The sequence below is a fragment of the Lygodium microphyllum genome, chromosome 8, assembly GCF_053477565.2.
Source record: "Lygodium microphyllum isolate KBCC chromosome 8, Lygodium_microphyllum_v1.1.10, whole genome shotgun sequence".
Lineage (NCBI taxonomy): Eukaryota > Viridiplantae > Streptophyta > Polypodiopsida > Schizaeales > Lygodiaceae > Lygodium > Lygodium microphyllum.
This window is the reverse complement of record NC_141142.1, coordinates 120,639,564-120,652,981: the sequence shown is the minus strand read 5'-3', so window position 1 is coordinate 120,652,981 and position 13,418 is coordinate 120,639,564. Positions and strand designations below refer to the sequence as shown.

Below are 13,418 nucleotides of genomic sequence, written 5' to 3'. Positions count from 1 at the left end.
CAGAGAGCTTGCTTTAAACCATATAAAGTTTTTTAGCTTGCATACCAAGTACTCAGGTCCCTCAATTGCAAAACCAATGGGCTTCTATACATAGACTTCTTCTTGAAGTTCCCCATGTAAAAATGCAATCTTAATATCAAGCTAATGCACATTCCAACCATGATGAGCAACCAAAGCAACCATAGACCGAATGGTAGTCATACAGGATGTAGGAGCAAATGTCTCCTCATAGTCAATGCCTTTCTTTTATGCGTAGCCTTTGTCCACATGTCTAGCTTTATAATTGTCAATGGATCCATTTGCATTCCTTTTTAGCTTATAGACCCATTTTGTACCGATGACCCAACAGATAATGTCATTAAGTCCCATGTTTGATTCTTTATGATAGAATCAAATTCATCTTGCATGGCAGCTATCCAATGCACACTTTGTTATGCATCCTCAAAACATTCGGGCTCCTCATCATCAAGTGTATGTGCTGCCATAACAAACTCCATTGTATTAACATGATTATGCAGATAAGCTTGTCTTCTAGTATGACCAGCAATAGGAGCATCCAAATGACTATCTTTCATAGTCTGCAAGTACCATCTAGGCATCTACCTAGCTTCCTGATTGTGTGCAATCTCTTGTTGAATCTCAAATTCAGCATCTTGCTAAATATTCAGATTAGCCATAGGCTGAATTTCTGCATTGCTCAATGGAGTAGTTGGCTGAACATTATGTTCATTTGTTGAAGCTCTAGTTGTATTACCAAAAGAAATGAGTAGCAGTCCTTCAAATACATCATTGTCAACCAGATATGTATTAAAACTAGCAAGGGATAATTTTGTTTTTTCATTAAAAGCAACATCCCTACTGACAAATACTTTCTTGGAGACAGGATCGTACAATCTATATCCTTTGTTCTCACTGTTGTACCCTACAAAAATGCATTTAACAACTTGTCCAACTTTCTTAGTATCTTGGAAATATGAGCATATGCAAAACATCCAAAAGTATGAAAATGGCCAACATAAGGTTTTCGACTGTTCGAAGCCTCAAAAGGCATAACATTCTTTAATGCCTTGATAGGGCACTTGTTCAAAATATGGCAAGCACACATAACTACTTCCATCCAAAAACCATGTGGCAAATTCTTTGCTTTCAGTATACATCTGGTCATCTCCATGAGTGACTGATTCTTCCTCTCTGCAAACCCATTCTGTTGTGGAGTATATGTAGTAGTGTACTGATGGACAATGTCTTTTTGCTTCAAAAAATTATTCAGCATGGAAGACATATATTCCTCCCCGGTCCAAATGGAGAGTCTTAATCTTGCAGCTAGATTGATTTTCAGTAAGTGTAACAAAAGCCAAAAATACATCATACATCTTTGACTTTTTCACCAATGAGTAGACCCAACAAAAAAGTGTAAAGTCATCAATGAAAGTGACAAAATAATAATAGCCACCCAATGACTTTGTCTACATAGATCCACATACATTCGAATACACAATCTATAATCTGACAGTTGTCTTAAAAGCAACATCATGAGGAAATGAGAATGAATGCATTTTTTTCAAAATGCATCTTTCACATATATGCTCAGGAGGTCTTCCCAAGAGAGGTAAACCATCTAGCATCTGTGTATGCTACATTAGCATCAAACTGCCATAGTTGACATGCCCCATATGAGCATGCCATAACTTTGCCTGTGATATAGTAGGAGTAAGAGTAGATGCTAAATAGACCAACTGATCAACTGAATAAGCATCTAACTTATAGAGTCCATGACATAGTGTACCAGTCAAAACCAAAGTCATGAGTTCTTTATCTTTGACCATACATTTGTCATCATCAAATGTAACTTGAATACCACACTTTGCCCAAGAAGAAATGGACAACAAATTCTTCTTTATGCCTGGCACAAATAATGCATCCTGTAAATGGAGAGGAGAGCTATCAATGGCTGTCAATAGAATGTCCCCAATACCTCTGACAGGGTAAGATGCATTATTGGCACACTGCACAGACTTGCCAACAGGAGCTGCAACAACAAAGGAAAACAAATCCCTGCAGGATGTAATATGCCTAGAAGTACCATTGTCAAAGAACCAAGTGCTAGTATTCTCAGTAGAGCTAAATGCTCTATCAGTCTAAGAAGAGTTGTAACTGCAAGTATAAAAACAATAGTCACGGTCTACAACAAAATATGCGGACTCAGTAGCAGTAGAAGGTGCATCAAAAACAGACATCCTTGACTCCTTCTCCATGCTATGTGCTTCTTACATTTTGTGATGTAATGACTTGGCTTCTTGCAATAGTGACACTTGCCCTTCTTGGCTTGCATGCCCCCCTATGTCTTGTTGCTTTGTGAAGTACCTAAACTCCCAGAATCCTACGGAGCATTTTTAGACTGATTGACCTTGCCTTTTTGCCTTGCCATAAAGCGTGTTCAAAGGCTATTATATCCACTCCACTATTCTTTGTTTGCTCTTCTTCTAGGAGAAAACTAACCAAGTGAAGGAAAGTAAGTGGCTGCAGGGAATTCTCATGGTGAGATTTAAGGCCATATGAAAGGCCAAATGAGAGGGCAGCAATAAATTTATAGTTGTAGAGATTAACTGTGTATCCGAATAATACTCATCTACATTCATTAGTTGCTCTCGCAAGTCCTAAATTTTGTTAAGATGATCCTGCATAGAATCACCTTCATCCATCTTCACATTCTTGAAGCTCTTTCTTCAAGAAAGAGATGCATGTCTCATTTTTCCCAACAAACATCTACTCAAGTGTCACCCATGCTTCTCGTGAAGAAGTTGTAGACCGTATATGTGGGATGATAGACCACTGAACTGCCAATGCAATTAGTGACAATGCTTGAGCATCCCATGTGTCCCAAGCCTTTTGTACTACTGATCTCTGGGGAAGTGGCTGAGCTGGAGCAGGCCTTTGACCATGTCCTCTTGGAGGTGTTGTAGGAGCCACAACTTCAAGGCAAACTTCTTCACCACTGACATAATCTCAAAGATTCTTCGCAATCAGCACACTTTTCATCATGAAAGACCATAGAGAATAGTTGTTGCTGTCCAATCTATCCTCCTTGGATACATATGTGAATACATCACCTTGCCCCTGATTAGCCATGGTAAATGTCATTGTTTAAAGAGCACAAGAGCAAGACTTCAAGTTGGACCAACTTGGAAATCTGAGAATTTCCAGAAATTATAGCAAGTACCATGCTGTAATTAACAAATCTAATCACATATGTCAAAACTGTCAGATATACATGCTGTCCAATGCACAAATAGTACTCAATAGCACAAAAAATGCAAAAGCCCCAAAATTTTGTTGTAAAAAATACACAATTTCAGTCTATTGCAGATTGACCCTGATGTACATTTGCCAATGTCTAAGATGAACCAAAACCCCAAATTCTTGGCCGGAAATTCAAGAAATTTCTGCAATAAATGTGTCCCAGACACGTGCAGGAGCAGAAATAGTCTGCCTAAGAAAAAGCCCGTCTGAAATCCAAATCTGAATAAAAATTAATGATTTTCTCTTTTTACCTTAGATGCTGACTGGGTGGAGCTGGAGCAGAGACAAGCGGACTTGTGGCGGCGTTGGGGACCAGGCGGAGCAAGCAGGCTGGCTGAGCTCTAGGGCGGCGTCAGGACTGGGGCACAAGTGCAGGTGCAGGGAGCAGTGGCAGCACTGGTGGCTGCATCAGCTGACGACTGTGCTGGTGGCGCTGGCAGGGTAGAACAGGAGGCAAACCAGGCACTACTGGTGGCGGTGGAGCTTTAGACAGTTGCGCAGGCAGCTGGAGGCTGTTCTGCAAGTAGAGGCAGCAGCTGACCAGGCTAAAGCTGGAGCTGGGCAATCGAATGCTGCTGGTCGTGAGCTCCGAGATGAGACTGAGCTGAACCTGGCTTTGATACCAAATGTGAGAGAAAGGACAGATTGAAGGTCAGCTGAGAGTACACCGTTGACAGTGAAGAGAGTGTGAGAGTGAAGACACAACTCTCAATGCAATATTCGAAGAGCGTAATGTGCAACTACAAAGTACAACTCTTAAACCTTAGGGTTGTTAATGTGTGTTCACACCTGAAAGGTGTAAACCCCAATAAGTGCCTAAACTGTGTAACATAAGCACATAAAATAAAGGAGAACAAAACGCGGTTTGGGGGGGGGGGGGGTGGAACCTATCATAAGGAGAGTAAAAAGTGCCCCAGTGTCCTACCGAGGATCACCGACACTGCTTTGTGAGCGTAGGTGAGTCAAACCCAACAAAAAGATCATATAGGGATTTTGTGAGAAGAAAACATTGATTTAAGTAGAGCGGAAACTCCCTCAGCAACTTTAAGATTTGCTGAAGTTGGGAGACTAGATGTGAGTTGGTGCAGGATTTGTTCACTGAAGATAGCCAAACCATCCAGCAACATGAATACCAGTCTCTTGCTGGATTGTAGAAAAGGCCTGGAATGTGCCTGCAAAGCCTGGATGTGCATTCTGTTTCAGAAATAAGCCTTTAAAAACTGATTTGTAAGAAGACACCTCCATAAGGGTACCTAGAAGGGTGTACCTCCATAAGAGATAAGTGTACCTAGAAGGGTGCATCAATTTTATGTCATTTGCAATTGTTTGGAAACAGCTTGTAATGGCTGCTCTGATACCAATTGTTGAAATAATGACAAGAGTGCAAGGCAAGAACACAAGAAATGGAGGAGTGAGTTAAAGCTCATATACCTACTATTGAAGACTATGAAGAATTACAAAAGGTTATACAATCCTAAAAGAAGCAAGAATAGGATATGTACAAGCCCAAAGGGAGAAACCTGTTTAAGGAGGGAAAACCCTCAGACAATTCTAAGCATGTCCAGATGTCACTACCATAGTATATGCTATTGGCTTTTGGATGCTGACCACACTGACGTTTTTTTGGTACCCTCAACCCTGTTAAACATGTAAGGCAGACTTTTATGTAACTCTTTGAGCAGTGCTTAACATTTTAAATTATCTCCCAGATACCTTTGTTACTTCTACAATTTTCTCTCTTTCTATCTGGGTGCTGGTTTATGCATATTTTGTGTACCCTGTGCAGTATGTCTCGATGTGTAGCAAGAAGTATATATAGCAGGTTCCATCTGGTTGGGTTGAAAAAAGCTGCAATCATTGGTCATTTATGGATGTAATTAAGTGGGGTCCTTATCTTCAGTTTTATTTTAAAAAAGGCCCACCCCCTGCATGATTCACTTAGGCTGTCTGCGAACTTTGTTGGGATTGTCACATGCAGTCCTCAAAACCGAGAATTTATTGATTTCTGCTACCTTGGCTCACAGCACCTTACATATATAATGGGTAATGTGCCCTGTTATTTGGACATATCGGTTGATTTGCTAATTGCTACAGTGCGTCTTCCTTAGTTGCACAATTATAAGTGGAAGTAACAAGACTTAACGATGTCTGCTGCCTTGGCTAACAGCATCTTACATATATCATGGGTCATGTTCCTTGCTTTAAAGTTAAATTTGGGTTGTACAACAGATGTGGAATTCCCTCTTGAAGATCACGTCATTGCCAGACGAGACAAGTATCTATTGTGGGCATGAATATACTCTCGTAAGTTTTCTTTTTAAACCTCTGGTTACAGTCCCAAAGATGTGTCAGGGAAGTGAAAACTCGGAAAAACCAAGCATGTTTTTTCTTTGAAGAATTGCATCTAATGTGTTCATTGAAGGAGGTCGACCAACTTGTCAATTCAAGCTGAACATCGAGCCTCAAATTGAGCGCATCTCATTGTAGATTTGAATCACTTCTCTGCAAGAAATAGGAGCATCATCCTTTCACAGATGAGTTTTAGCTTGTTCTATTGATTGTGAGGACCTATGATACTTGTGCCTTGCAGGAAAAGCCACAGTTGGGGAATGAGTTTTGCAACTGATGAGAATGCTTCTTGATTTTGTCAAATTTGTTTATGAAACAGCAAGCAAGTATGCAGTCTTAATGTTAACCTGGTTCTGGAACTGGTTGCAGTCGAATGCAGAGTTTGCTCTTACATTGGAGCCAAGCAATGAAGCACTAAAGAATTATCATAATAAGGTCAAAGCACTTCGTCAAGCTGGGCTTCCCACAGTGAGTACAGAGACACTCTGTTTATGTGTTATCTTATCATTTGGAACACCCAAAACTTTGTGACAGTCGGCCTCCTTCATGCTCGAACAGATCCCCACGAGCGTGGAACTGGAAAAAGCATGCAACCCTTTCCTTCGCTTATCGAGCCCCGAGCTGAGGAAAAATGTCGGGGTCTCTCGTGAAGCGAATGATGTGCAAACACTCGCGGCAGTGCGTGCTGCTAAAGATGCGTGGTGACCATGTTGTTCTGTCGTTCCCAGGCAAGATCCTTGATAGCAGATATATGTGGAGCGTCAATCAAATGAATGAATGGTTGGAGCAAGACGACGAGCCTCGAAGGAAGTGCAGCCGCTTGAGGTCTCTATGATCTGAGTGCGCAGCGTAAGAAGCCAGGTTCAATTCTCAGGGATAGACTGGTGGGTGTCTGTAGCTCTACCTGAGTAGGATATCTAATCTAATAGCCTGCCATAAATATAGCATTGCACTAAAAAACTGCTGTTAAAACTTTGTTGTATAAAGTCTCCCCAAGGGCCAAGTTGGAAGTGTTAAAAGGAATGAGTCATCGTCACATTACCTTAACTATGGCCATTTAAGAAGCCATAAAGCAATGACTAGATCTCAAAATTTATATTTGGAAGCATCACACTTTCAGCATCAAAACCACTTTTTTCCAGAGAGAAGTAACCTCTTATCAACAACTCCTCTCAAGATGGCGGATCCTAAGGCAAACTATAGTGTACAAAACAGCCTTGTAAGGGATTTCCAAATGCAAAAGCATTTATAGCAAAGTGGAAGTCTATTACAAGGCCTATTTGAATAACCAATCAAAAGGTCTATAGTGCTAGACCATACGAGGCTAAGAGTGAAAGGTGTCAAAATCTCAAGACTTGAAAAAAGCGTATCTTGTGAGTCTCCAAGTTGTATCCTCTCCTACCCTCATAGAGAATATGGCGAGTCTTTGTCCAAATCCTAGTGTCTCTAGAGTAGATATACAATAGATCTATAGTGGTTGTATCAAATTTTTCCTAGGTTGATCCTCTATTTGTGATCCAAAAAACCATCCCTCATGTTATAATCATAAACTCTATAGTGCCATGAAACCCATCCTAAGGGCTCTCCTCCATACCTCCCAAGCCCTAGAGCAATCCCAAATATAAGGTCTTTTTGTCTCCTTTGGCTCCCCGCATCTAACACAAGGAACATAATCTTTGGTGCAACCAAGCCATGTATGAACTTCTAAAGTCTTGTGTGTTAGAAACCATGTATGAATTTCTAGGACTAAAATTGTCCTTTGATCTCTTGTAAAGTTAGTGAGGAAAGAATGATATGTCATCTAGGATACAATGGACACTATTGGCATCACTTTGATCCCACTCATCGAGATCCTCCTCCCCAATCAAGTAGTGCATCCAATAAAGGGAACATCCCCAAGTGTCTTGTAATAGATGTCTTCATATCCACTCCCCAACAGTCCCACTATAGTCTCTAAAGAGGCTTCTTTCTACATACCCAATATCTCCAATCAATGTTTGGGTTTGAATTCTAAGTCTAGTTACAATGACTCTTTCTCTCTCTCTCTCTCTCTCTCTCTCTCTCTCTCTATATATATATATATATATATATATATATATATATATATATATATATATATATGTGTGTGTGTGTGTGTGTGTGTGTGTGTGTGTGTGTGTGTGTGTGTGTGTACACATACATGCATGTTTGGACTTTGTACATTCTTTTCTCCTTTATAGAGTATTATTCTTAATTCAACAAACGAAGCTTTGCAAGTTTTTGGCCAACCTAAATGCAAAGGCTTTTGTGGTTATATATTAGGGGGTTGAATTTTCCCTAACAATGACATTTAAAAATTTTAATTTAGATTGTTTTCTTTCTTTTTTGTGCTTTTTTTGGGGGGGGGGGGGGGATCAAGAGAGGTGGGGATGGTGCAACTGCTCTCTCTCTCTCTCTCTCTCTCTCTCTCTCTCTCTCTCTCTCTCTTTTACTCCCTTGGCATTGTGTTCTCAAATGTTGGTATTAGAATCCATCCCTTAAATTGAAAGGTGGTTTAGAATTTTGTTTTCAAAGCAAGTTTAGAGCAGCACGTGTTAACTACAGTGACAAATCAAGGCACAAAGAAACACTTTTACGATAATACTTCTCTTTGAAGTCAATTATCTTCATTTCCTTTAATGGAAAGGGGAAATTTTTCTTTCAAAAATGATGTGAATCACAACTTTCAAATGTATTAGAACTCATGGGCTCTCTTGGAGGTCCATAGCCATGTACTAAAGATAGCAAAAAATGAGTTTCTTTGCTCAATTTGGCTCTTGAACTTCCATGCAATAACACCACCTTGTATAAGTGGATGGAAGGATTAAGTGAGGATGGAAAAAAATCTTATAAGCTAGATGATGTATAAGATAAGGAGAAAGGTGGAGATTGCAAGCACCACTACCAAGATGGCATGGAAGAGATGAACAGATAATAGGAAATAGGAGAGGGGTAGCAGATTGGAGGATTGGGATCCTCTCCACCCACTCATGGCATCATTACAATAAAGGGGGGTATAAGAGGGTGTTTACATAGCTTGGAAGGGGGTGCTCAGACCATGAGGGAAGGGGATGTTGTGCAACTCAATTCCACAATAGTTATTGCTTTTTCCTATCAATGGAAGATCTAGTCTTGTTTAAGGTTTGTCCTCTCAATACACTTCCAAAACCTTGGATCTAAAAATTACTATTTATATCTTAGTGGCCATTCTAAAATTGAGGCTCCAAGGAACAAGATTTGGTTAAGAATGCTCCCAATATCATATTAATAAATTGTAACATTTTTAGAGTGATTAGTTTTTTGCGATGAATAGAAATACATTATCACCTTCCCTCAATTATAAATTAGGTTTTTCATTTTATTTCTTAGTTCTTTTTGTGTTTGAGAAGTTGGGTTTAATTTTTATCATTTACACTTGTATTTAGCTATGCATGAGTTTACAAGTGATCTAGTGAATCCTTTTCCTTTAATGGAAACTTTTAACTTGATGGTTCTTATCATTAGACTCAAAGGACTTGAAACAAATATCCCTAAGCCTATTAATAGCTCTTGACCCTAAGCCTACCAAATGGAGGTTGTATTCAGTGAAACCCATGTATGCACATGAAATAGGGAGTAGCTTGACAAGATTCTCAAATAAGGGTTCATTCAAGAAATTAAACACACTAATTGGGTATCCTTGATTCTGGTGAAACTTTAAAAAAAATAAAAACTGAGTGCCCATAAGCTATGAAAAAGTGAATAGTGCAACAAAGTGAGAACTATTTTCTTTCTTATACAAAGCATATGCTCATGCATGCAACAAGCAGCAAGGAGACGTACTCAAGTGCAAGCCCATCTAGACAACATGCACATGGTAGCCTTTACCACTGAGAGGGGGGTATTCATTTATGTAGTCATACATTTTGATTTGACCAATGTGTCTAACGTTTTAGTACTTCATGTGTGCTATATCCAAGGATATACTAAGGAAGTTTCTCTAAGTGTCACTAATCTCTGTCTCAACTTTGGTTGGAAGGAACACCTATGTTGACACTAGTGATTTCCTCTCAACCATTTGAGAAATGGGGGATCGAATTCTTTGAACTCATTAGCTCCACCACTCAAGCATAAGAAAAATGTATAATATATGGTATTAACTATCTAATCAAATGTGCTAATGCTAGAGAGACTTAAAAGGAATGATGTTAAAACCCATCCAAGCTCTTATGGGGCAAATCATATCTCAATTTGGTTGCATTAAGATTATGGGTAACCAAAGGAACACACTTTATCAATGGGGTGGTTGAGTATTTCTTGTCTACCTCCACTGTCATCTTTAAGTCATCATTATTTTATTCTCAAAAAAATGGCCAAGAAAAATACATAAACAGAATTCTTATAAATGTCATACAAAGAAAATTTTAGCTTGTAGAACTACGTTAACCTCTCTTCAGAAAGACATACAAAAAATCAAGTCAAGAAAACACATGAATTCAAGAAATCAAGAAACAAAAACGCAAACATTAGAAGTAAGAGCATATTAAATTTTTGAGCCACACCAAGATTATTTTTCGAGTCTCACTATTTTTATTTTCTCACACACTTGTAATTTTTCAAAGAACATTATGTTATAGTTATATTTTAAAAGATAGTTGAGCTTGCTCCTATGCAAATTGTAAAAAAATTTTGAGTTAGGAGAGTTGGATATGACATACATGAGTTATTGTAGTCGTAGAGCTTCAATTCTCTTTAGACTAGGAAAGTTTTATTAAACCAACAAAGCATACATAAATCAAAGGAAGCTCGATTTTGAGTCAAAAAGAGAGGTAGGGTGCCCAATCCACCCTATGTACAGATGCCAAAAAGTGAATGGATAAGCTCAGTCCTGTGATGTATAAACTTGAAAGAGCTCTCTTCTCACTTCTTGCTTCTATCTTCTTGCTTGTGGAGAGAGAGAGAGAGAGAGAGAGAGAGAGAGAGAGAGAGAGAGAGAGAGAGAGAGAGAGAGAGAGAGAGAGAGAGAGAGAGAGAGTGTGTGTGTGTGTGTGTGTGTAAGGAACAGGTGTGCGAAGTTTTGCTCCTTTCCTATTCCTTTCTTCCACTTCTTCTACTTCGCAAGCAAGCTTGGAGCAATTGAGGCTATGGAGATAGAGTGTACTTGAGGAGCACCACTTGAATCATGGAGTAGTCATGGAGCCTTCACGAATAGATTACAAAGAAGAAGGTGAATTAGTGAGTTCACCATAATATTTGTCAAAGTGTGCAATGGTTATGTGAGATGCAACCATAACCACATCGATCGAAGCACTTGAAACAATAAGTCTTTTCTTAAGCCTCAGGTCGAGCTTGGGAAAGGTTTGATATTTTGGTTTCATTGCCTAGACCAATAAAATCAATCGATAATGTATGTACTCTCTATGCCGAGTGGTGAAATAGAAGCTCACAATCCAAAATTCCACATGGATTAGTTGAAAATGAGCAAATCCAAAGGACATTAATTCCTTGTGGATATGGATTTTTATGTCATATTTATAGGTAGCCTTGGCCACATAAGAATGATAAAAACACAAGAAAACTAAATTCAAAGGTTGAAAAGTCACGAAAAAATAAGGACTTTTAAGTCTTTGTTCTATAAGGGGAGAAAAGACAAAAGTAGGGACTTTTAAAGGAAAAGCAAGGAGCTTGGTGAATCCATTGTGGGTACATGAGAGTTTGTAGTCTTGGAGGATTTGCTTTTCATCTATTGATGGAACTCCTTTTGTGCTTTTGTGGAATTTGCCTTTTTGTGGATTAGAAAAGTTGGACTACAAATATAGAAGAGAAGAGTGAAGAAGTGATTGTGCAATCATTCACAAAGGGAGGCAAAGGAGATGAAAGGGTGAACTAGCTCCAACAAAGGCATCCTCTACTCCATCCCTTGACGAATGAACATGTAAGGTTCTCACAACCTCTCCAATCACTTAGTTTCTCATGTGGTTCTCTCTCTCTCTCTCTCTCTCTCTCTCTCTCTCTCTCTCTCTCATATATTTTTTATTCCCATGCTTAGCCTGTTGATTGGTCAAGACCTCGACTCGTGGCCATCCACAACCACACCTACCATCACACGATGAGTCCTTGGCCACAAATGTGGACACTTGATCACCCCACAACCTTAGCCTTTGGCCAATATTGCACGAGCCTCAAATGCTTGAGTAGGGCATATAACCAACTTGCTTAAGCCTCTTGGACCCCCCATACAACTTGCATTCAAACACTCCATATGCTAAGGCTCTCTAAATATGCCAACACTCAGCATACTCACTTGCCCTCAAACGCACATGGACATAGAGAATCCCACGTAGAAAACCACTCAAGACTCAAACAAGAAGGGCCTTGGCCCATGCAACTCAAATGGTCATAAGACCCTTGGCCATATGTACACTTGACCTTCAGCCAAAAGTGCTCAACATAGCTTGCTTCACATTTGGTCACTTGCTTAGGTAGTCAACTTGTTCCTACTCAAATTGTGGAACACCCATACTCAGACTCAAATGGACCTATCTATACAAGCATTATGCCTTGGCCAAGAAGGGCTAACTAGGCATAGAGCCTTGTGATCAAATGAATTCAACCTTTAAAAACCCTAAAAAGAAGCACAATAGTATCCCCTGAGGTGCACAAGCTAATTACAACAGATCCTTGAAGATATTATACCTTGAGTGGTCATTCCCTTGGCTGCAATCCCTCTAACAAAGCTAGGTGTAGTCTAATGACTTGGGTCCATCCCAATCATCACCCTTGGGCGTGCTACTTTGGCACGAGTTATGCCCTACACTTGATTGAACCTCTAAGAAACTTCCAACGCATCACTCATAACCTTAGGAAGAGTCTAATGTTACATCACCAAGCAACCACAAGAGCCAGCATCCTAAAATACCACTAGAACCAATTGATCAACCTCTGGAGACTAGGATCCTTGCATAATCATATAAGACAACTTGTTGGGCACCACAAGCAAATTGTCTCAAGAGATAAGGATCCTTGCACAATCATACACAAGACAACTTGTTGGGCATTGGAAGCAAATACCATAGTGGGTTGGATATTTTTTGTTGTCTAAATCTTGATTAGAAAGGAAATTTCCCACTTAGGCATACCACTAGGCAAAAGGTTGTGCAATTACAAAACAACAAGGGACACACACCCTGCCTTGTTGTTTATTAAAATCCAATCTAGGCAAAAACTAGGAATCCTCTATCGATCGTCGCAGAAGTGGTGGGAAAAATTAAATTCAACTCAAGAGCATCTCAAGCGCATACTTACTGGAAGCTCAATCCTAGTGAAGTTCAAATCACATCAACTTATTGATAACCACCCTAACCAAGGTACTCATAGATACCCTTTTACTAACTTGCTACATCTGTATGTGAGTCAAACTTGGATACACACCACATCCATGTTCCTTCCACTTAGAAGAACTTGAAATTGGCAAAGTGTGCGAACAAGAAACCTATCCCTTTGATTCTCAATTCCCTAGAGAAGTTGCTAGAGGCTCTTAGACACAATCCGTCGCATACTTTAAGAAGTGACCTTAACTAATTCATCAGAAGCCGTTGAGTCCACACTTAGAATTGTCCCCTGTGATGCTTGAGTGAATATGCTATCTAAAGGTAACTATTAAGTCCTTGGACCCTTGCCCAACTAGATCATCTCAAGGGTGACTATGCTAGCTACATACTTGTGCATTCTAAATCACATTGAAGAAACGACCAACCCTAGGAGACCATGAC

The 13,418-nt window shown here is 39.6% G+C and overlaps 1 protein-coding gene across 3 annotated transcripts in view; it reads left to right on the top strand.

Annotated features, from left to right (window-relative positions):
• LOC148032807 (hydroxyacylglutathione hydrolase 2, mitochondrial-like) overlaps nucleotides 1-6,747 on the top strand; it is a 96,619-nt gene extending 89,872 nt beyond the window's left edge. For all 3 annotated transcript variants that reach the window (XM_087683479.1, XM_087683480.1, XM_087683481.1), the window contains 3 exons: nucleotides 5,530-5,604; nucleotides 6,019-6,117; nucleotides 6,208-6,747. In XM_087683479.1, the coding sequence (XP_087539605.1) occupies nucleotides 5,530-5,604; nucleotides 6,019-6,117; nucleotides 6,208-6,354 (321 nt within the window). In that variant the 3' untranslated portion in view covers nucleotides 6,355-6,747. The remainder of the gene's footprint in view (nucleotides 1-5,529; nucleotides 5,605-6,018; nucleotides 6,118-6,207) is intronic.
• Nucleotides 6,748-13,418: the final 6,671 nt, after the last annotated feature.